At 42.1% G+C, this 24,627-nt stretch overlaps 1 protein-coding gene across 6 annotated transcripts in view; it reads right to left on the bottom strand.

Annotated features, from left to right (window-relative positions):
- Window positions 1–24,627, bottom strand: part of mrtfab (myocardin related transcription factor Ab) — a 42,110-nt gene that overhangs the window by 8,208 nt on the left and 9,275 nt on the right. For 4 of the 6 annotated variants that reach the window (XM_079577945.1, XM_079577946.1, XM_079577948.1 and 1 more), the window contains 3 exons: window positions 7,663–7,728; window positions 902–957; window positions 729–804 (listed from right to left, as the gene is read on the bottom strand). In XM_079577945.1, coding sequence (XP_079434071.1) covers window positions 729–804; window positions 902–957; window positions 7,663–7,728 — 198 coding nt within the window. Of the gene's footprint in view, window positions 1–728; window positions 805–901; window positions 958–7,662; window positions 7,729–17,189; window positions 17,870–24,627 lie in introns of those variants that run through there. The other 2 variants (XM_079577947.1, XM_079577950.1) reach the window with 2 other exon arrangements.

Raw genomic sequence — 24,627 nt, 5'->3', positions numbered from 1 at the left:
TTACCCAAATATAAAAACCTCATGACTCTTACAGCCTATAGGCCAGTGTAAAACCTCATTTGCAAACGTAAGACCCACAAAACCTGATCTAAACGGATCTTTTTCCTCATGTTGTTGCCGTCTTGTTGTCATTTCAGATGTTTTTGCCACTTTTTTTATGTTGTTTATTTTTTTTGTTCCTCTTTTGTGGCTTTTTGTCTCGTTTTGGTCGCGATTTTGACGCTTTTTTTCAAGATGCTTTTAGATTTGGGTAATGCCAAACAGGAGATCTGCTCGGTTAATAGTTGATGGGAGAGTGTGTAGGAGCAGGTGACTTGCATATGTATTTTGTACAAGACTACGAGTAACTAGCCTGGCCAGCCAGCAAATAGATTTTTCGTAGGTATGTTCTGCCATCAACCAATCACAAGTCATGAATGTGAAAGGTCAAACATATATCAACCAATCAGCTTGACCCTGACCCCGCCCTAGCGTCTAACCATAGTGGGCTGGAGTCTATTCACTCTAAATGGAAGAGTAGTCTGGACAGGAAGCCGGGGGAAGCAGCTTCACGGGGAGGCAGGACGTATGGCTAGTTGCCAATCAGAGGAAGAGTCTGAACAACTTCCAACTCAAAGTCGGCTCCTTTTACCAACAAACTTGACCGTGAGATGAACCAAAGCGACCTCAACGTGCCCTCAATGACCTTTGCCCTACCAGGAAAAAAAAAAAGACAAACTTTGCCGTACCTTCCAGTATGTGCATCCTCACAAGCTCCGACCGCTCGGGACGACTCCGGATCTTCCTCTTCAGGTAGTCCTCAGTCTAAACGGGCAGCCATATCGAAAAGAAAGAAAATATAAGGTTAGACAAATGAAAACAAACAGTGATCGGCTTCAAATCCAAATATGGCGGCGTGTACCCTGGCTCGCTCCAGACTCCTGCGTTGTTCGTGGAAAGCTGCCGGACTCTTCAGTGCTGCGGTGGACAGGGAGATAAACCATTAGAGATGCGGCTCGCGCACACACACTCGCAATGACATCTTGAGCGATGGCGCTTTCACATCAGAAACATTACAGGAAAAAAAAACAGAAGTGGAAAGGATAAGGTCACGGCCTATGTCTAAGATGACAATCTGATGACAGGCTAAATGTCGACAAGGTGTGGGGACCGTGTCAATATTTGGGGAACATAAAGGTCAAATTGCAGACGATACAAACGGGTTTTTCTTCATGTTACTGCAATTTAGTGCAACGATATTCACACCAGTGGTCCCACACAGGGAGTTCAATGGTCGAAAAGTGGGTTGTGGGGTAGTGGAAAGTTGAAAATATATACAAACTGGTTTAAAACGTAAGATATGAAATGAAATGCAAGAGTAAAATGGGTACTGGATGTTTATTGTGTTTTTGCGGTGTAATCAATAAATACAAAATTAACACATTATTGAATAGTAACTTATTATAAAGATAATTTTTACTACATGTCCTATGGCAGGAGTAGGCAAGTTTTCTTAGTGGAGGGCCGACTTTCTATATTCTAAACAGACCATGGGCCGAAGCCGCTGATTATTAGACAAAAGTAAAGCACAACACTGGAAAAATGACCATCTTAAATGAGATAAATAACTAAAAATTGCTTGAATTAAAGTTCTTCTATGTTGAAAAACAGAAAAAAGTGAGTGCATCTTCTTCTTCTATGTTGAATTTGAGTCGGTTTGAACTAATCCAAGATACAAATCCTATGGCGCCAATGGAACAAGAATAAAAGCCACTTGAAATCGTGTGAAATGATTTCATCAGACGTTTTATCTCATCTCAAACCAGACCAAACCTTAGATTTAATCTCTTAATTCAAGTAGATTCATGTCATTTGTTCCTTAAAATTATTATTCTTTTTCCAGTGCACTTCTTTCAAACGCCAGTGTTGTCCATAATACATGACCTCACTGGGTGCATTGACAGTATTTCTACCTTTATTTCTCCCATTTAACCCTAATAGTGTTAAAAGTACTCTCTGATTTGTGTAATAAGGTTTCTCAAAATCATCTTGAGGGCCAGAGGTTCTGTGCTGGAGGGCCGGATTTGGCCCCCGGGCCTGACGTTGCCTCCCCCTGTCCTATGGTGTGTCATTTTTGCTGCATAACATTTAAATGAGCCTTAAATTATTATAACTAGGGCCGCTAAATATGAAAAAGGTAAACTAGGATGCTAAAACTGAACTTTTCACATTTGTATGTTATCATGCTAATCATGGTTTTCTGCTGTGTTGCAAAAACGTCAAGATGGAAAACTCACTGACATACATTCTGTCTTTCATCTATTGTTTGTTAATTCCGTAAGAATACTGCTCGTAGCTTATTCATGACTTTCTGCTATATATACTACACATGCACGGAATAACAAATGCTTTCTAAAACCCATTATCCGCACAGGACACTGCCTTCACATAAACAGGAAAATGAATTAAGACTTTACATTCGCTTTACAGATTACACTGAATCACAATCACAGTAAAACACTACAGGATGCATTAAGCTTCAACTCGAATCTATCAGCTCGAGAAAAAAGAAAAGAAGAAGAGTCTAATATAAAATGTCAGCGTTTGTTATCGATGGGGTGAGACAGACAGTCTGAGAGGAATATTGCTGATGACTGCTCCGTCTGGGAGTGCGCTCTGATGAATAGAGCTTTCTCTAATGCATCCAAGAATGATGATGAGAAGTCTGGGATTCGGTGCAACTTTGTCTCCAGTGTGCTTCGATAATCTGAGCAGCGTTATATCAAAAGGGGATACTCCGTCAGCGCAGCTATTGCCCACTTAACGGACTTCTTGTTTTGTTTGGCAGCTTTCACACATCACCAATAAAATGTACCTTGGACGGTATGAAAGTTCACAAAGGGCAACTGTTTGAGGAAGGACACTGGTAGGACGGGGACAGTTGCTGTGGTGAAACATGGCAGTCATCTGATTGGTGGACAGCTGGTGAAATCCCTCAGCTGGACAGGCCAGGGGGTGTATGTGTGTCTGTGTGTGTGTGTGTCTGTGTGTGGGTGAGGACGTCCCGCTGAGTGTATGTGTGGGGGGGCATCTGGGGAACACTACACGTGGGGGCGGGACATTCCTGTGCCAGGGCCCTGACGTTAAACTAGGCCTACATAGAAGCGGAGATATAAGAGGAAGGATGAGAGAGAGGTTTATAATGAATGACAACTGCATGACTGGAAACTGGTCAAGCCAAAAGTACTGTATTCAAGACCCGACGAGTCACTAAAACAACTACGACAAGCTCGTAATCATGTAATCACGCAGAATCAGCAAAGTCTGGGCTCAGGCTACGCTGCTCGATTCTCTTTCGTGACCCAAATCCTTTGTATTTCATTAGTTCTTAAATCACACATATCGTCTACAAATAATATTGAAACCTCTGAGCATTAGCGCTAGCATTAGCATTAGCATGTACCTGATTCTTCTTTATGTTTACAAACAAAGAAAGAGGGCGTGTGTGAATTATAAATGGCTAGAGTGGTTCAAACTCATTCCCAACTTTCCCGACGGATCACATTTTTAACTGGGATAAGTTTCTAAGCATGTTTTGAGAAAAATCTAAACTTTCTCTAATTATTCAAAAACTACTTTAACAGATGCTGAATTATGAATATAGTTTTTCTACTAAATAAAGAAACAAAGACATGGAGAGGAGCAAAGTGGTTCAACAGCCCATGAATACATAAACATACAAAAAACTGAGAATGCTAACACGATGCTACATGCTAACGCTAATGGTAGCTAGCGCTTGCTATGACTGCGTTTTTTTCACGTCTACAGAACAATCTGCTGTGAGAAAATATCCATATGGACCGGATTTAGACTTGACTTTATTTGTATGTGATACATCAGTTGATATTCCACCAGAAAATGGCTAAAAAGAGTGAAAAATTGTGTTTCCCAAAAGATTCTATTTTCCCCCTCGGCGAGGCCACGCCCCCTTCTATGACGAGATGCCGTCTGTATCTATAGCAACTAGCTAGTTTGATCACGTTGATATTATTGTTTCATACTTGGACCGTGCAAAGTAGAGCTGGGACAAAATATCGTATTGCAATACTTGAAGTATCGATCATTCATAGCAAGTATCGCAATACTTGTGTTTGGAGGCATTTTTATCATGCTGTAACAGTTACACAGCACTTTGTTGCATTTTGTGTTGATACATTTTTCAATCTTAATACTCGTAATAAATGTCAAATGGCATGACTGTTTTCTTTTTATATATTTTAAGGTAAACATGCAACTTATCATAATTACTGACTGTATCGCAATACGTATCGGATCGGCCCCTGAGCATCGTGATACATATCGGGTCGTGACAAAAATGCCTTTTTTTCCACAAATGTTGGCTGTTACAGTATACAGAAGGACAAAACACATTTTATTCATCATGATTTCCTGCTGCGGCTCATAACTGTGGGTATGAAAAATGCAGCGTGGTATTATTGTATTGGTTGATGTAGTCGGCAATTTATAGAACATTTGTGGCATTGAAATCCAAAACCAGCAACAGAACAACGCTACTGCCTGTTTTACGTATTTAACATTTCCCAATGCAGCAGCAAATAGAAAACCCCACATCATACAGTTCTGAATGAATGCTTGCAAAGCAGTGAAGCGACCTCATTTTGTGTAGCCCAATAGGCACAGACAGACACTGCTTCACTTCCGGTGTGAGAACAACATTGAGTTTTTGTATTTTCGCTCTGCCTTTAAATATGCCAACAAGCGGCTCACGATGAATCACTTTTTCTGTGCACATAGGCAGTTTACTGAAGAGGTGGATGCCACATGTGTGAGGATGTGGTTAGGATTTACCACTTACGATGAGACAAACCTCCTGCAGGCTTAACTGTCTGACATCGACGAGGCACAAGGAACCCTCGCTGACCAAGTGACTTCTGTGCCTTTTCCGTGACCTTTTCCAAATCGCTCGGTCAAAACACAATTCAGAATCTTTGACATAAACAGGTAACTTGGAGATGGTCTCATGGTAAAGGTCACCTTTTAGGGAGAGCTCTTGCAAGTTCCTAGTTCACGATAAAGGGAAGAAGGGCTGCGCAATATAAAGCTGAAATATTTGATAACGGGAATGTTGCAATAACACTATTGTGGTGTTTTACTGACTCATTTCAACACAGGACGTTGCATTGCTCTTATCTACAGTTCAGCTTTACCTGAATCTAAAAGCTCACAACCTACAGGTCAGAGTAACACCTAATTTGAAAGCCAAAACCTACAAAACTCATCTAAACAGCCCAATTGTCTCCACTTTGACATTTTTTGACATGGCTTTGTTGTCATGTTTTTGTCGCACTTTTGTTGCTTCATTGTTTCGTTTTCATCCTCTTTTTTGTCGCTTTTTTTCAAGAAGCTTGCCCAAACTGGAGCTCAGTTCAGGTGGAGGTTAAGAAGTTAAAACTAAAAGAAAAATAGTAAGAAATTTGTGTTTTGGATCAAATCGTTAAAAAAGGAAGTTAATTAAAAGTTACTTAGGAAAATCGTGACTAAAAACTGAACTTTTGCACGCGGTTGAAGCTAGTTTTAACCTGTATTAGCAAAAAAATTTCAAATCTCAGACAGATTTGAGTTGATACTGTGGCATCATAACCGGATATTGCGACCACAACACTTTGATGAGATATCCTGCAGCCCTAAGTCAGATCTAAAGATCAAAAACCTAAATTTTCTTCTACCTACTGTATTTGCCAAATATCTAATTGCAGGACATCATCTTTAAACCTTAAAAGCTTGTTTTTTATTATGATCATCCTATGATTATTCACAAGTGCAAACCATCTGTGCTCAGTTTGCCTGCTCCTCCTCTGCTCCATCTGATATGACCAGTCCAGCCCTGGCATCACTCTCCCCTCACTTCGTCCCCACTTTACCGTTTAACAAAGCCGTCCAAAAACCTCATTCCACTTTTCGCATTCTCTTTTAGCATTTAGCCGCTCCAAACTGGCGCCGAGAAGGTTAAACGCTTCTGCCCCTCTTACCGAGAGCGAGTTTGGATGTCCGGCTTAATGCACGGCCATTACTGCTCTCCTCCAGTCTACGCCAGGTAAGTGGCACTGAGTGCCGCCTTAATGGACTTACAGGCCCAATAATTCACTTGCTAAATTGTATTCTGGTTACTACTGTTCCCGATGCGCGCGGCCGACGACCAACCATCGGGCTTTTCCACTCACCGGCATCGCAATGTGATTCAGGGATGCTCTGGTTGTATAACACGATGAGACTCGCAATGATGGGGCAATAAGGGGCAAGGCTGAAGAAAGTTGAACACTATGTCCTCTTTGCCGATGGGAACTTCGCGACCTCAGGGCTTTGTAATCTATAATGAATTATTGTAGATCTTACGAGGTCAACCAAAGGATAGATGAATTAAGGAATACAAATTATTAAAAAGGCTAAGCGGCTGTGGCTTAATGTGTCTGTTATAGTTTCAAAATTTGGCAAAACTATACCATCTTCGAAGGTTGATTCTCATGACAGACATGGTATATTTTCAGCATCTTGGATATATATATAACTTTTACACTCTCATACAAATAGGCAAATACTGACCCTTTCACTTTCTGACCAGGAGCTAAGAAAAGGCTTCTGCAAATAGAAGCAAAACATCCTCAACTCAACTAAACCCAGTCCAGTCGACGATTTAAGCTTCACTACGACTCGGTTACAAGGCGTTTCTATTCTTACGTTGTTCTAGTCTGAGAAACAGTCACAAAAGCCTTTAAAAAGTCATCGGCATTAGGATATTGTATGAGCTGAAGACATTTCACCAGTCAAGAAACTCTGAACCGTCAAAGTTTTACAAGTAACCAAGTATAGACGACCACTTTGTGAAAACCTCTGCTACAATGAAACACAGCTAGACGACGAGGCTGTTGCACAGAAACAATTTTGAGATATTTTGCCGCCATTCAATGACACCACTTGAGCCGCTGCAAACTAAATTGTACACGACTTTTCTCGCGTTCCATTTCTTTGCGATGCTCTGCTGTCGATCACTCGCACTGACGCGGTTTGATCAAATAATGCAGAAATAGCTCCAGCTTTTGCTGTGCAAAATGCTCTGAATCAGGAAGTGGCAATGGCGGAGGAGGAAGCTGCCCTATCCGATAACACAAAGTGGTGCAAAGACGCCGCAGAGTATGACAAGTTCTGCAGATGATTCGATAAGAGCTGTCACTGAAAGTTGGAAACTGCAGCCACTCGATGCGTTTTAGCGCAAACGCATGATCAAATCTTGTATTCCGTGCACATCAGATAAAGTTCATTGAGTGATGCCCAGTGACTGCCGCTCACAGATTGAGTAAAAGAGAATCTTAGTGTAGATCTAAGCATGAAAAGGTTGGAAAGTAAAGCCACACTGCGGTACTTTCCAGGTTATATGTTGCTCTGTCACAAGATTGGCTTTTTTTTTTTGCATTGCTTTGACCTTATGTTTAGCTACCAGTATTTAAAAACAAAGAAAGCTTCAACAATGGACATGAGCTAGTGATGTGGAGTCTGATTTGCTAACAGTACTTTACACCATATAATGAAACAAACGCCCACATCGTAATGTGGAATGACTCGCCGTGTGACTTTAAGAGCGATTTAGAGTGAATTGGGCAGACTTACGTGGCATGATCCCTTGGCTGACCAGTTCTTCTCGCGTTCGTCTCTGCTGGAGCTTGAGTTGGAGGACTGCATGGAGACAGAGAATCCCAAAGTCAGTGACGGAAAATGTATGAGATGGTACTTCCACATAGGTGCAACAACAGTGTGTCAACGAACGGCAGCGAGCTTTATGACACTCTTCACCTTCTCATTTCCCTCTTCTGTAGTTTAAAAAAAAAAAAAATATTGAAGAGGCGGGTTCAAGGAGGGTTGTCGACTCACTTCCTGTTACTGAACTTGTGAATTTCCTTGTAGCATGTGTCTGTACATGTGCACGGGCAACAACACAACATATGTGGTGATTTTGGAGATGTTTTTGTAAAAGGCATTATTATCATATACAAATGAAATGGGCACATGGGTTGATTGCAGCCCTATTTCGAAACAGGAAGTTCTTGCATAACAGAGAGGGCACATGAAGAACTGAAGGAAAGGAGAGTGGGGAAGAAGGAATATGAGCCAAGGCCAACTTTGTGCTCGCAGAAAAACTACAATTTAACATTTACAGAGTAGTGATATTAGAAGTGCAGTGCAATATTCTGATTCTACTACTTTTCGTAGACCTTCTAGAGGAGGGCGCCATTGTTAACAATAATGAACAAATAATTCACATTGGACTTTCTCAAATCAAACAGTTAATCGGGCAAACTGTTGGAAATGTAAACATCTTTTGTTTTTCATTGACGAAGTGCGTAAGATTGTAAAATGGTCTCAACTTATAAAGCGCTTTTCTACCTTCACCAGGCCCAAAGCGCTTTACAGCAAGTAATCAGTCACCCGTTCACTCCCTCATTCATACACCAATGTACGCAGGCAAGACGAGGGTGGTGAAGTGTCGACAGTGTGCACCTTCAGGAGCCGGGATTTGAACCCCTGACCTTACAAATCACGAGACGACCCGAAAAAAGAATGTCAACATTGTATAGTAGATCTGTGTTTCTCTCAATGCATATAAACATAAGAATAATTGCTGACAAGACTAATTCAAATGATTACAAAGAAGCTGGTGTTTCCGGACCTGCACTCCTTTCCCAATCCCCTGTGTGGTTGTTTTACCTTTAAATTTGCTGAAACAACCAGACAAAGCTCTAGGGACCCTCTGCAATCCCCGGTTACTACTGTAGACAAGGCTCTTTACTGTGCAGATCGTGAAAATATCTTTAAACAGGCCAAAACTGTCAACTGGGTGCATTGCTTTGATCAAATCCGTACTTTCCAGGCCCCCTTTGTTTACTTACTAAGTCCAGTTGAGACGACAGGCCGCTGTTAAAGTAAATACTATTTCCAGTGAAGTCATGGTGGAGTTTATAGCACCCAGCTGCTCCCACTAGAGGTCTGTGGACGTGTGTGGCTATGTTAGTTTACGTTTGTGAGGAATAGTCATGACTTATTCAAATGTTGGATGTGACAAAAACATTTGTAGCTCGCTTTGAGGGAAGTTTAAATACCGCAGCATTTCTGTCATTTCAGTCGCCTTCACACCCACAGCCTAATTACATGCACATTTATTCTTAATATAAATGCCACTATCATTGTTCTACTTCCTCACCAGCAACTCTGACATGGAGGACAAGCATGAAAAAGAAGCAACCCAACGACAAAAACAAAACCAAACTACACTTAGGCCTCTCAAGAGTTTCTATCTTGGTTGTTTGTAAGTCTGTAAGTGCAGCACCTGTTCCATCACACTAAAACCCTGACATCACCCTCGCGCTCCTGTGCTAGCTCATGCGTTAGCCCGTGCTCTGTTTTAGCTGCTGCCGTCTGTTGTGACAGGCGGCCCGAGTCTGGATAGCAACACTGCGGCTCCAATGAATCTCGCTGAATGTCATTGTTGTCCTGAAAGCGCACAGGGCCAGTTGGGCTCCGGTCTGTTGTGCTTTGGCTAGTCTCTCTGGAAGCAATAACACGCCGGTTCACATTGTAAACATTTTGTCCCAGGACTAGAAATAATTGCCATCAAATCGAAATCACAATTCAAATGGTCGCACTTATGTATTAACAAAGCGCACATTACTAATTTTTATATTTTTTCTAATTGTTGCTTATTTTAGATCATGTCGGTGTAAACAAGCAGCAAACTCCCTCTCTCATGGTACAGCTGCATTTGTAGTTTCTCTTTCCCACATTGTTTTACTGGATACTTTTGTACATCTGTTCAGTGTTTCTGTGCAGTTCAGTGGATTTTTGTTTTTGTTTACAGCCGAGTCCATACTACCAGTAAAAGTAAACAAACAGCTAACGTTAGCTTATGAGCTAAACACATTTGAAACCAACACATTTCCACAGAAGAGGCACAAAGAGCCCCTCAAACGTGCAGCACAGTGGAGGCGTCACAAGAGGAGCTACAGGAAACAAAGAAGGGACAAACGAGGAGGTATCAAGACAAGACTCTAAGCTAAGCCACACAAGCCTTCTATCCCTACTATTGTTCTCGCTTGATGGACATTCACTGGAGAGTAAAACAGATTAACCGCTAAGAAGATGGTGAAAGACTGTTGTGGAGCAGAGGGAGCTGCGCAGGAAGAAGAGGAAGGAGGAGGTGGAGCTGAGCAGTGCGAGACACCACGCTCTGAAACAGGGACAAACCCAGGAGACGGTGCACCATTTCAGAGGCGCAATGAAGGCAGTGCTCTGGTTTCCCCTTCCTCCAAAAACATGCAGGTCAGGTTGGCCCACAATGACGGCGCACGCCCAGGCGTGGCGGCTCAAGACTAACCCAACAACACCCGAATATGACTTTGTTGTGCAACTGTAGAATGAACAAATAAAGCACTTAAACTTAACTTAAACATATCATTAAAAAAATAACTCTAAGTATCATTACTATTTATGATGGAAAGATGGTAGCCATGAGTGTGCACCCTCAAACAGGTGCTTAATGCATGTTGGCTAAAACGATTAAACCATCAAAAAGGCGGATTACATTCACGATTTTATGTGCCTCCAAACATTTGGCAAAAGAGGACTTTGTAAAACCATGCTCTACAGCCTTGGAAGTCATTCATCTGTGCTACTACAAACTCCTGGAAAATGGCCGTGAAAGACAGGCTACTTCGAAACAAGACACTGCGAATCCAACGAACATCTTCAAAACATTGACACATATAACCATAATGATGCTACTTGCAGGAGACCTGGAGTTAAACCCAGGTCCACAGTCAATGCTAACCTGGCTAATTTCATCTGGCCAGCCAGACAGCTACATCAATCACTGCCACTACAATCCAAACCTGGGTTAAGTCTCATCTACTCAAACTACAACTCTGCTTACCGATACGGCGCTAGGGGGCTGTGGTCGTTGGGACAATGATGGCGCTGCCCGAGTCGGGAGCAGCCAAGGGGGTATTAGTGGAGAGGTCGCACCCAGGACCTGATGCAGCTGCACAGATGTGTGATAGCAAGGCTCCCTGCACCTTGGTATTGGCATCAATAATGAGGCCACGCACGTGGTCAGCGCAAAGCAGCCGGTCTGTGACACCTCCTCCGCGTGGCCATGCGTGAAGCTGGATCGGCTGGATACACTGGACACAGCGGCAGAGATAACATCTACAGCGGTACAGCCGGTCACAAACCGGTTTGGCAACACCTCTACAATACTGTGCCACATGAGGGATACACCGGCCCCTGGAGTGGCAGCGAAAACATCTACTGCGAAATCTCATACACGGCCCAGTGCGAAGCAGCCGTTCGGCAGAACCTCGGCAGGACCCACCACGAGGATAGGAACAGCGCGCACAAGGTCCAGCGAAGCAGCTGGTCGGCAAAGCCTCAGCAGGACTATGGATGCATCTGATCCTGGAGCAGCACTGTTAACATTTGCGGTGGAGATGGAGGATCACACCTATTGCATAGCTGGATTAAAAAAGTCCTAAGGGAAAAAGCGCCGTCTCCAGACACGACATCTTCGGTCAGTAAAAGATCACATTTGGCGAGGAAGAAAGAATACTCTAAACTCCTTAAACCAAGCACGTGTACTATGGAATCCTAAAGCTAAACCCACAGGCCAACTCAGTGGACACATAAATAGCCAAAGCATTATGCCTAAATGCGACCAAATCCATCATTTGTTACATGAACCCAGTATTGATTTTTTGTGTATCACGAAATCTTGGTTATACACAAACTCTGCAACTGTGGGATTTTCGAATTCCAATAATCGAGAAACCGCCCTGAATGAAATAAAGTGGCCTGAGCATCTCTCACATGAACACCCAGACCTAGATAAAAAGTGTAAAGCGTTAACAAAGATAATTCAAGAAACTGAGTCACTTTAAATAATAAAAAAAAAAGAGCTAAGACTAGGCCTCAGAAACAACACATGCCTTTTTGGGCTTTAATGAAGCAACGTGATGTGGTACTTAAGACGGTACTTAAAACTAAAATGACTACAGATCTAGGTGACAAAGGTGACCAAAGATATCAGATTCGCTAAAGCAAATTTCTTTATTAATGCCATAAAAAATGCCAAAGGCAATAGAAAAGAGGTCTGGACATATAAAGAAACTGACAGGACGTTTTAGTTGAATAACATTAAGGAAATAAAATTGAATAAGGACTTGATTAACAATCCAACACAGATAGCAGCAGTTCTGAACTCTTACTTTCAGGATTCTGTTAAGAATCTAACACAGAGTGCATCGACAATGGCAGACACCAGCCTCCCAGTGATGCCTTCCATTGCTGAGGCACCAGTCTTTCATCTGTGTCCAGTATCTTCATGATAATTGAGAAGATCGTCGTTGGTCTAAACAATTCTGGAGCCAGAGATTCGGGATGAACACAATGTTCATAAAACATAGAAAAAAACACTTATAGCTTCAATGCAAGCCTTATAAATGATTCAATACACACAAGCACATTCCCAGACCACGGGAAGATCTGAGTGATTACACCGATCTTTAAATCGGGAGATCTGACAGAACCTTGTAATTATAGACCCATAAGTCATATCAATCATTTCAATCAAAGCTCATTCAATCTTCATCAAATGCAGTTTGGCTTCTGAAAACAATATTCCACCGAAACGGCCTTGTACTTTCTTTTGAAAAAGATTAAATACATCCTTGATAAGGGCGCCGTGTTACTTGACCGTGAGAAAGCCTTTGACACAGTCAGCCACCAGATCTTGTGCAACTTAATTTTTTTACTGCACACTGTATAGTGTATAGAATTCTATTTGAGTGAAAGAAAACAAGATGCGAAAGTACAAACTTCTATTTCAACAACTCGTGATAATGAGCTTGGTCTACCTCAAGGCTCTGCCCTATCCGCATTATTATTCAGTCTTTATATAAATGATTTCCCTGAAAGTTGCCCACCCAATGGACAGTGCCAGATGTATGCAGATGAGACGTCATCAATGTCCACTCAAAAACTAAACATCGAGCAGCTCAAGAACTGTCGTCTGCGATGCAGGCAGTGTCAGAGTGGCTGCAGAAGTGGCAACTTGTACTCAACATGTCAGAAACGGTCAGCATGTTTTTTTTTGTTTTTTGTTTTTTAAATGCTTCTGCTGAAGATACAAATCCCCTATATTGATACAGGGATCTCAACTTGAAACAGTTCATGAATTTAAATATTTAGGTGTAATTGTGGACAAGTAGTAAAAAAAGGGTGGGTATGTGAAGGGGTGCGGTTTGCGGGTGGCCGGGGTGTGAAACTGTATAACCTTTTGTAAATGCATAGTCCCTTTTAAAAAATAAATACAAATATAAATTTATCATCAGCACATTAGCATTTTTCCCCTAATCTTTCCCTTAACCATTTTTGTAATACTTAAACTGATTATTGACATAATTAGTTGTGAGTAATAGTGTTTCCAGTTTATTGCAACTCATGTGTTATTTAAGATATAAGATGTAGACATTACTAGGGATGCAACGATTCTCAATATTATATTGAATCGTTCGATACGTCTTCTTCGATTCACTACGCAAATATGATCGATATGAATCGAAGAAATAATGTAAATGTGCCGCGGCGCACCAATACTATTTTCAAAAAGCAAAAATCGCAGTATTGTAGCTTCGCCTCCAATAAACATAATAAAATCACTTGTGTCTGAGGTTGCGGCTTATGTGACTTATGAAAACAGTAGATCACATTAACATTAAGCTGCATCAAATGTCAAAGTATGTCAATTGTATGTGAGATGCTGACATATTATTAGGAGTGCCATTCATGCATGTGATACTACAAAATGCACGTCGAGTATTGACTATTGAATATGGAGTTGGTGCACATAAGCTTTCTTGCTTCACCTTTTAAGCTTCCATTACTGTGTAATGATGTCAGCTCTAAAATAAAAGAAGAAAATAAGCAACTTGAACAAAGTGAACTAAAAAGTAAACTTAAATACAGTATTTTCCAAGATCTAAAGAGCTTCGCACTTGAATATTTTGCATGAGAACCTACTTTTCCGGCGCATTAAATGTATCAAATCGAAATCGTGATTGTCATATCGGAATACGTATCGAATCGTGACAAAAGTGAATCGCTACATCACTTGAGACTACTGTGTTTACCTGTTTTTAATACAGTTTCATAAATGGGCCCTTCTGTACAGTACAGTTGCATGGTGACAGTCACGTAAAGTTTACTTCCAATTAGATCACGTATTTTGTTCATTTCCAATAAAGCCTCGCATGGTGGACGAGCTCAAAACAAAAACATAGCGCGCACTACAGATCGAGTGAAGAATAAGCCGCCTCCGATGACCCGGGTTTATTCTGGGAAGCCGTATCTTTTGCTTTCTATCTCGGCTTTCTCCGCTCACACAGACCGGTCACTCTGCTTCCAACAGTGTCTCTTCTAAGCAAGTGAACGAAACAGAAATTTGGAGTAAAGAAACCTGCAGGTTACAAGAAATGGAGAAGTGTCGCTGTGCAATGTGCAGAAGTCAGATAATTTCTCACGATGTTTAGCAAGGTGCATTGTACATACATTACAAGACCCAAGTCATACTCTGATGCTTAGAACTTTGAGTTTGTAAAACCCCCTTGAGCCCAATCCAGTTGATGCACTTCTGTACACAACAGTCAAGCGTTGATCTGATGCATTTTTGAGCAAACTGGCTTCATTGACATTGACTGGGGCTCCTCCTGCTGGCAGATGTGGGAATAGCTTAAAGTTTCAATTTACGGTGGGGTTTGCAGCTTCAGCATGAGGGGATAAACACACTTATAGCACCGAACAGCTAAGAAACGATATAATGTTTTGATTATGGGCTTTGATAATGAGGCACACACCAGGAAGTACAAAACGAAGTGCTGACACTGTAGAAGAAGAAACAGCTAAATTAAACAGGACGGGTTAGAAGATCACTCAAAAGTGCATGAATGTAATTACGGTATTTTTGAAGAGGGAACATTAGAACACGGTCGTGAGGATATAAAGAGGGGAAAATGAGGAAAGGACTTGATGAAACAAAATGGTTAAAAACGTTCAGCAGGACACCGATCAAAATTGCAATTTCAATGGCTGCTATCAGCAAATTTCAAAGTATTTTAGCAGCACATTTGGCAAAAAACCTGAATGAAAACCTAATTCCAAATCTTTATTATTGTCAGAAAAATCTTAATTGGGTAGTTTTTAAAAATTAGTGCAGCCCTATTCCACACTGCATATGAAAACTTTCAAAAAACTAAACAGCTTTATTGGGAGGAAAGCTACATTAGCTCCAGTCTAACTCGCTCAGTCGAAACCGATGAACAAATTGAGTTACACGAACCACGGCTGCTTTGCCTAAGAAACGGTAAACTTCCACCAAAGTGAGCCAATTACACTCACTCACTTATCCTTTTAAACCATGCAAAACTTATTAAGCAAAGCACATTGCATCACTCGCTGTCACAAAGACGGACTGAAGCCGAAAATATCCAATTAAAAAAGCGGTGTCCCTGCTAACCTTTATGACCCACTGGCCGATGATATAACGCGCACTGTGGGCTTAAATCAAGTGCTATTGTGGTTAATTTAGGAGGGAGAAGGCAGGGCAGCTTTTAATGGGACACTAGGACAGTGCCAGAAGTGTCCCGCGCCGGCATTTAGGAGTGAAAAGACGCTGAAGTGGGAAACTGAGCCAAAGCCGAGTCATTGTGAGAGCATGGGAACGGCGCGCTCTCGCTAACCGCTACGACAACAGCTCGCAGCATAAAGCGGCAATAGTAGGTCTAAGTAAACTATAAGTAATTGGAGTTTATAAATGGGTGACGAGGGGGGGGGGGAGTCGGTAAAATGGAGATGCCAAGGTTTTGGTGGCCAACTGGGCTAATCCTCCCGCGCTCATGTGTCAGCCCTTCTGATTAAATGCGTCTGCCTGTGTCCCCAAAGACCCCCATGGCCTGCGACAGCTATGCAGTGACCATTTGGACAGATGTTTGTTTAGTTTGAGCCTCTAGGCAAAAAATGTTTCATTGTTTGCTTTAGACAAATAACTGTTCGTCCAAAAATGCAGTGCAAGTTTAGTGTAGGCCTATAGTCGACAAAAAGCAATGCAAATAATGACATTTAAGGACAATTTTGGCAATATTCCTGCGCACACCTTGTATTCATATCGCATGGGTTCAATTATTTTCTTTTATATGATGTACAAAGGGTCAAACTGTTTCCTGGGATGTTGACATTGCATTATTTCTTCTTTGTTTGAAAAGGAAGAACTAGAATTCATCTTATTCCTCCAGGATCTTGTTTCCATTTGTCCCTTTTATTTTAATTTCCTTCTTACCTGTCCTTGGATATACATTAACACTTGAGCCCTGAAGACAATGCAGCAAAAGGCCCACCAATCTCACCAACAATGCCCTTTGAAAACTTAGCAAAGGTTGTCCGGGTCTTTGGCGTGATCTAAGTATTGGGAGTTGATGGCAGCGTCGAATTATTAGCGAGAACAGACCAGGGTGCAGGGACGATGCAAGGTGAAGGCCGCTCACAGTCTCCGCACTGCTGTCCCAAGCGCAGGAGGGCGACAGGCAGCGCCGGTGCACTGCATACTAATAACGTTTAAGTTGGGGGGGGGGGGGGGGGGGGGGGGGGGGGGGGGGGGACAGAAAGCAGCAGCCAGAAAGTGTTGCCTCAGCGCACCTCCTCACTGTCCTGTTGTGACACGAGAAAGGACGCAACAATCACTTCTTTGGAACGATGAGATAAACGTGAATATGTTGTGTAATGACTTATTCAGCCTGCGTGTTTAGAAAGATTCTAAAGGTTCACAGCAAGTACGCACATGTGTCAAGTATGTAAGTAGCATGCATACTGAAGTGAGCAATATGCAAAAAAGCACAAATTGCTGCACTACGGGAGGATCAGGCAATACCCCGACACACTTTTTCCGTTCAAGACTAAAAGCTGATTCATGTCTCACTTTGTAAACTGACTTATCTTGAGCATAGCTGTAAACTATTTATAAGCAGCCGTAAACCAGTGCGATGAAGGACATAAACAAAAATGAGATCGTGTATCTAATGCCTGCGGTAGCTCTGGCCCACCTTCTTTAAGACTGTGATAGACGTGCCTGTCCAGGTCCATCTTCAGCGCTGCCTTCTCGAAGTCCTCGCCGATCGGGGAGCACTCCGAAGAGGAGGGCTCGAAGGACAGGCAGTGATTGGTATCCAGCATTATTGGAGGAGATGAATTACTTGGTGATCATTGAAAGAAAGTGCTAGTGTCAAGTCCCGAATGCTGTCAAAGCTGCGACGAGGTTTAACCAATGGCCCTTTCAGACGTACTCTCCGATGCAAGGGGGCAAATCCGACACGAGGAAAATTCCTTCAAAGAGATTGGAATATCGCTGCTGTAGTTGCTTGTCTCCGCTGTATACAAGTCATCGATCTGTCCGGCTCCCTTTCTCGTCTTCCTCACTCCCCTCCTTTTGCTGTAGCAGCCGGTGAGTCACGATGATAAAAGAAATCCACAAGGTAAACGTTGTGTGTTAAGATCCAAAGGAGAGGAATGGAAAAAAAAGGATTGATAAATGTGCAGGGAGGTGAAGAGAGGCCAGTAACAGAGGCAGCGAGGACAGCAGTGATCTCAGCGTGGAGCCCAGAGAGACTGCTCTGGCTGCAGCTCCTCCTGAATCTCTCACACACAGACACACACACACTGAGCGCACACACGAGCTGCCGATAAAGTTCTCCTGCTCAGCTGTTGCCATTCATTCCCTGCCACATGCGAACCTCCTCGACTAGCACCAGACTAAAAACACCACTGCAGCCGTGCTATGAGAAGCTGATCAGTCAGTCCACTGTAGGGGATCAAACGCGATGACTCAGAGCACAGGTTTTTTTTATTGGATGGGGGGAAATGGCAGTAACGGCTCGTAGAGGTGACCTCATCAAGCACTACCAACCTTTGTCAAAGAACGGTCAGCAAATTTGATACGGGAGTGAATCATAGCTTTCACATTGATTGGTGCTAATGTCTAAGTTACAGAAAACTTTAAAGCTACATACAACATGCAAATCCATAATGCTATGCATAGAGGCTTATGCAACATTATGAGATACACAGGAAAAACTTTGCATGGTGGCTGGGTATTCAAACTCAAGGCCCTTAGTTTAAACCATGTATTCACCTGCTTATCCTAATGAAAAACAAAAAAGGCTGTTCTGCTTTTGAGTTTTTCAGAGACGATCTTTCAGAGAGAACCCAGTGTGTGTTTGATCAAGGTGTGAAGTCGGACTTTATGAACATCAGGAAAGGAGTTCCGCAAGGGGCTATTTTGGCACCTGTCTTTTTTACAATCTTGATAAAGAATCTGGGAAATCATTTGTCAAAGTGGAAATTCCATTGTTATACAGATGATACAATCATCTACTGTATTGCTTCTCCCATCAGTAAGGGCTCCGTTGAAAAGGAGATTTAACACAAGGGACTTCCTGGTTAAATACAATAAAGTAAATACAACATTGGGATTCTAGTACTGAATAGCCAGGATATCTTAATTATTATGAATTCTAAGTAACATTATATTTTGTGAATGACGTTTTTATTTTACCCGTTCTACTAGTTCAGCCATTTTTTGTGTGTACTTTTTTGTGCTATTTGTCAAACTGTTTGAATGACCAGCTAAACAAAATGACACCTGTCGCAAACAATATTTTGGCGCAAATATTTCCATCTGTGCAACGGAAAACATTTCGCCCGGTCAAATATAGAATCTATTTTCAGAACATAATTTGGCTACATTTAGCTAGCATTTAGCACCGTCCCTAATAACTTAAAGTAATTTCCTTCTCAAAAAACAGCTGCCAGCTGTGTGTATTATCAAATATCATCTCGACTTTGGCTTTGAATTTGAAAAAGGAACGATATGACAGGAAAGCTTTTGGCATGATGGATTTTGTTTTTAACCTTGGGGAAGTCAGATTATTGAGATCGACACACGTGCGACCTGACAATGCAAGGCTTTCAGTGAGAAGCATCCCAATACTTTGTGCACAGTAGAGCTTCCGCAGAATGCAGATTGTCCCTGGCTCTCACCCCCTCTGCGTCCCCCCCCCCCCCATCCCAAACTCTCTTCTCAGTTTTTTAAATAGATCCACCAGCTGGCCGTAAGGGCGCTATATTCAGCTTGGTATCACCTGTGCGCTCGCAGGGTAAAGTTACTCGGCGGTTTGCGAACATACAGTATTCACACTAACTTTGGACCCTTTCAACTGAATCAATGTTTTATGCGGGCTAAAGGAAGCTTCGCTGATTTCTTATGCTATTAATAAATGAAAAGGCTGAGACACAGACGCGAAAAGTCAGCAGTGTTATGTCGGCCGGCGTCTTATATAATACAAATGCATGCTAACACTTTCTCTGCTAAAGTCATCGTCTACTCCTTGAGCAAACTGTGACTGGTGACTACAATGGACGTCTGTCTGGGTGACTGAGTAAAGTCCACCTGCAGTTATGATTCAGAGTCTGGCCAGAAAGCCAACGGATGACAACATACGCAGGAATTAGGTTGTCGCTGCACGGACCGGGGCATTCTGTGACACACAGAGGGCCAAAGAATTCCCAGGAAACACACAGAGGTTGAGGTTAATATCTAATCCTTTACTAATCTCCAACGCTTACTTAAACTTAGTTGTGGTTAATATCTAATTGTATGGTTTATGGCAACCGTTATGAGCATAAAAAGAAACTACAGCTTCCACTCAATTGTCCGTTACTTGTGTCATTATTGTCCATCTTGAAACTGCAGTAGTGACAGAAAAGAAATTCACCAAAACTAGGTACAAAGTGGATTTCCATATCACTGTGAAGCCAGAATGTTTTTTCTTGTGTGATGCTACCTCACCCACAGGCTGTGTGATTCTGGTCATTAAATTATATTCTCCTTGTGTCAATTGTTGGAAATAGACACAAAGCAATCCATTTTTTGACAATCTCAAGTGTGAAGTGCTTAGATAACATTTTTCATGTGAATCCATGAGTCATAGTGATATATTATGCATGGCAGCAAAGAAAAATCCACAGGCATCTGTCCAACACAAGCAGAAGAGAAGCTACTTGAGCAGTAGCCATAAACATTACATTTTGAACCTGTTGAACTTTAGAAAGAAAAACAGGCGTCATAGTTCTAATTCCAGCTAAGCAATTTGGCCTTGGACATTCTTATCTGGAACTTAGAAATCTGCAGAAATATTAAGAGAAAAACAAACGCAAGACATTTTATCTAAAAAGACATTATTAGTGGAACACACTTAAGTTCCAAATGGCAACCTTGAACATTTCCCATGCGTAAAAACTTGGACATCACTCCTCAACCCGGATGCAGCAAGATTACATTAATCCTTGTAGTAAATTTGGCATATCTTCAAATATGACCTCGAACTCATGCTTTTGTTCAACAATAAATAAAGACTGGTGGTTTCCAGTGTAAATATTTTGAAGTTCAGTCTGTGACCGCGTGTCAGGGCAACCTCTCAAAGTACAAAATGTATATCCTTGGGACGGAAGAGGTCCAAATACGATGCCCCAACCTCTCCAAGACAATAACAGCATAGATAAGGGTTGTACAAAATGAGAAAAGTTGCAATGCTTGAATATTGCAATAACAATAATTGAAGTAATTGACTAAATATTTGAAATATCAACATTTTTTCAAGTCTCTTCCCGAAACTGTGTGAAACAGGCCTAAAATAGGACCCAATTAGAAAAAATACTTTTGTCTTAGGCCATTTCTTATGAATGTTAACAGACATGAAAGGAAAACAAGCAGGCCAAAACACAAGTCTTCCCCGGGTCACAGCAGCCATTAACATTCCAGCCTGAAAAACAGAAGGTGCTATTTTGCCTTCACTTCCTGATACCCCCACAACAACCAGCACACACTCCAACACACAGGGCGGTTGGAATTCACTAGCGCTGTTGGCCTTTGGCTGTGACTCAACGCTGACATGGGGAGAGGGATTTCTAACGTCGGGTCACTCACTTTGATGATGAAACCTGGCTTCATCAGAAAATAAGATGAGAATACACATTCCACTTATTCCTCATTTTGATTGGTGAACAGAGATATCTTTGGCATGAATGTAAGAGATTCAAAATAATGTGAGGTTGGTAAATATTCGCAATTAAGAAAGTTACAAATGTCTAAAAACGTTTCACATCAAGCACCACCTCATAAAACATGTGACGTTCCAAGTACCAACAGGCCTATGAGATTGTCTAAAACTGACCTGTACTGGACTAGAGCATGTCTTTACCCTGTTTCTTTAAGAAGCATAAATTCAATTATCTTCAATGAAAAGTCTCTCAAATTGTGTATCATTCCAAACAAAATAAACTTCTCTCACTAGTAATTAAAAAAGTTCACCAGCTCATTTCGCAGAAAATGGCAATTTTCAATGCAATATTTTTTGATACATTTAAAGCAGTGTTGTAGCATGTTACGTTTTTTGGTCATTAATTGTCCGTGAGAGTTAATACTATACGCTGACAGAAAAGACAAAGGGAGAGAGGGATACTGTACATCCAATTACCCAATGGAGATATTTTTTTTCACTCCAACTTGGCTGTTAATACTGTTTAAGTGACACTAGCCTGCAGTTATCTTTGCCCGTTGGCATGTTAGTTTCTTCGTGATTCTATTGTGTAGTGTGTACTGGGGCAGCCGACCCGTAGGCAGCGTAGTTGCAATTGTGGTTTTCTGGCCAGAGACAATGGGGGAGATGAAAGACCCCCCCAATCATACCATTAACACTTCACATAATTTATTAAAGGTAAACAAGCTACTTAGTACTGCTTTAACACTGCAGAGTAACATACTGCACTTCTTACAAAGAATAGGAAAAGCATGTAATCTGGCTGGCCAACAAAGAAAATGATAGAGTGTTACCAATTGTCTTTAGCACCAAAGGTGTGATTCTCTGTCAGTATCACCACCATATTGTGTGAACTGGCAGTGAGAGAAGAACCGCATGCATCCATACATGAAAGAGAAGAATAGATTATTGCCAAGAGTTAAGTATGTGGAATCTAGCATCACGTCATGAAGTAAATACTGCTGCAGTTAAGTGCTTACTGTACTCAACCGGTTGTCCCAGGAAAAGTAGACTCACTGCTTCAGAGCGTTCTGCAGCAAAGCAAGTTGCACAAGTTCTTCTGGGATATCACTAATCCCAGAATGACCTATTGCTGCACTGTAGGAGTTGACTTACTATATGAGAAAAGTCGGAGAAGACAGATAAAAGATACAGTATACAGTGGGTCTTCTTGTATGCGAGTTTGTGCAGGCCGGCTCTGGAAGTAATTAAAACCATCTGCATGCCGCTAAAAAAGTTTGCAGGCAAATGAAAAGAGCTCTGTGAGGAGTCATAAAAGTCTCTCATCGAAGGTCAAAGGGTCATTGTTGAGCAGTCACTGGCCACTCCAACTTCATATTGTGAACAGAGCCACATCTATGGACGTGCTGTATGAAAAACACAGGCTTTTTCCAGGTGGCAGCTGCTAGCATCTGGGAGTATGAACAAAAAGGGGAAAAGGAGGGGTGAGATTTCCTAAGTGGGGTGTCCCTGGTCTGCCTCGATGCTTACAGACTGTTACATAACGGCACATCTGAAAAGGCTTTCAGCGAACCCCCTACCCTCCTGCCCCAGTTTTGAGGGAAACATGGCTTTCTGTTCTCCAGCATGGATGGATTAAATTTCACTTCTTCTGTATAACCGGCTCTGCAGCAAGTTGATCTGCAGTGACCGTGATCTGGAGTCAGGAAATAAAGTGACAGTGACAGGAAAACACATTTTGCACAAGTGCTATTAAAAGACACAAGTTCTCAACGCTATCCACTGATTCCAGGTCGGCTTTGTTTTTGCAAGGAGGCTGTTTCCCGTCCATACAGGAATTACCAGTCCAGGCATAACGCTAAAGAATTTGATAATAATCAGCTGTCAAAGTAAATGACTGATTGTAGAAGTAATATGAGAGAAAAGCCTTGTCAAATTTGTTTTTTTGAGTCGTTCATGTGAAGACGACGATGTGCAAGAGGTGTCGGACGGCGGCGAGTGTGGCAGGATGGCGGCGAGTGTGGCTGGACGGCGGCGAGTGTGGCTGGACGACAGCTGTGTTCTGTCTGGGTGTGACAATGAGCTCATGGTTTCGGAGCATGTGCTGTGAGTGAGAGTGGCGGACTTGTACTGCAGGCCAGGAATCTCTGGAGTCTGGTGACACTGATGCTATCCGTCCCTGTCCCCGTCATAGGGAAGGCTCTACTAATCTTTGAGCTTTAAAAACAAGAAAACGTCAAATGTCACTACGTCTGTGCCACACGTGAAGTTAACAGGTGAGTCATGGTTAATCGCATATCCATTATTCAGGGACACAACAAGCGGCCGAGGAACTTCAATAAGGACCTGTGTGTGTCTTGGCGTGACAGGTTTGAACTTGTGACAGTGGGTGGTGTTTAACCGAGCAGGAAAATGTGAAAATATTTGCAAAATATAGGGTTTTAAATTGGGATAGTGACAGCTACACTTTTCAAACTTATCATTCTCCAACAGCTGGACTCGAGAAAGTTGATTAGCTTTTACATACACGCATGAATGTAAAAGCCTTCTTTAAGACTGGAAGGTGATTAAGAGATGGCAACATAAACAAAGTGACTCTTTTAGTGTACTCTAATGGAAAAAACATAAAAAAGGTCATGTAAAATGTCAAGCTCCTCAAAATCTGTTTGAAGATGGTGTTGCTTTATCAGTTAGCAACATTATGACCAACAAACAAAAGACCTGATCAATGTGTTGAGCGCTGTCCCTGTCCAGTAAAAGTATACTGCATCTATACCATTTGTTCGGTGTTTTGTGCAAATCAAAACACACATTACTTAACCTTGAATACATCGCTTCAGGTATGCTCTGCAGCCACGAACTGCGGATTATCTGACAAGCGAGTGAGCGTTTAAAGAGCAGCGGCAACATGAGTGGGCTTGCACCTGTGGGTGTGAGTGTTCCTGTTGCTACGAGAACGCCGTGATTGCGAAGTGATGTTTTTTTATCCCTTTTCTTTAGCTTAGGGGTACATATCCGAGCGTTTTCTGACTTCTCATTATCTCCCGGGAAGGACTATCACAAATCTGGAGAAGTGATGTTCGCGCTTGCTCAAATACCTCGCTGTCAGAACATGGAAGGTGACCAAAAAAAGCTTGCAAGTGCATGTCCAAGTGTGAGGTGTGGATGTCCGTGTGTTTGCGGTGAGTCACGATCAGGCTGTGGGTGTGCGTGGGGCGCTGGACAGCGGGCGGAATTAAGATGCTTACCAAACCGGCAACTGTTGCAAACAAAACACAAGGGGTGCAGCAAGGAGTTTAGGTGCAGTTAGAAGCGTGAGACTGCACAGTGCGACAAAAAACGGACGACTGGGAACCCAATTTGCATGACAGGGAAGGTGACGTTGACAAAAAACGAGCGGCCTTCTCTGATCATTTTCTATAACAAT

This window comes from Gobius niger (genome assembly GCF_951799975.1).
Source record: "Gobius niger genome assembly, chromosome: 19".
NCBI lineage: Eukaryota > Metazoa > Chordata > Actinopteri > Gobiiformes > Gobiidae > Gobius > Gobius niger.
The sequence above is the reverse complement of the archived record's forward strand: the minus strand, read 5'-3'. Positions and strand labels throughout refer to the sequence as shown.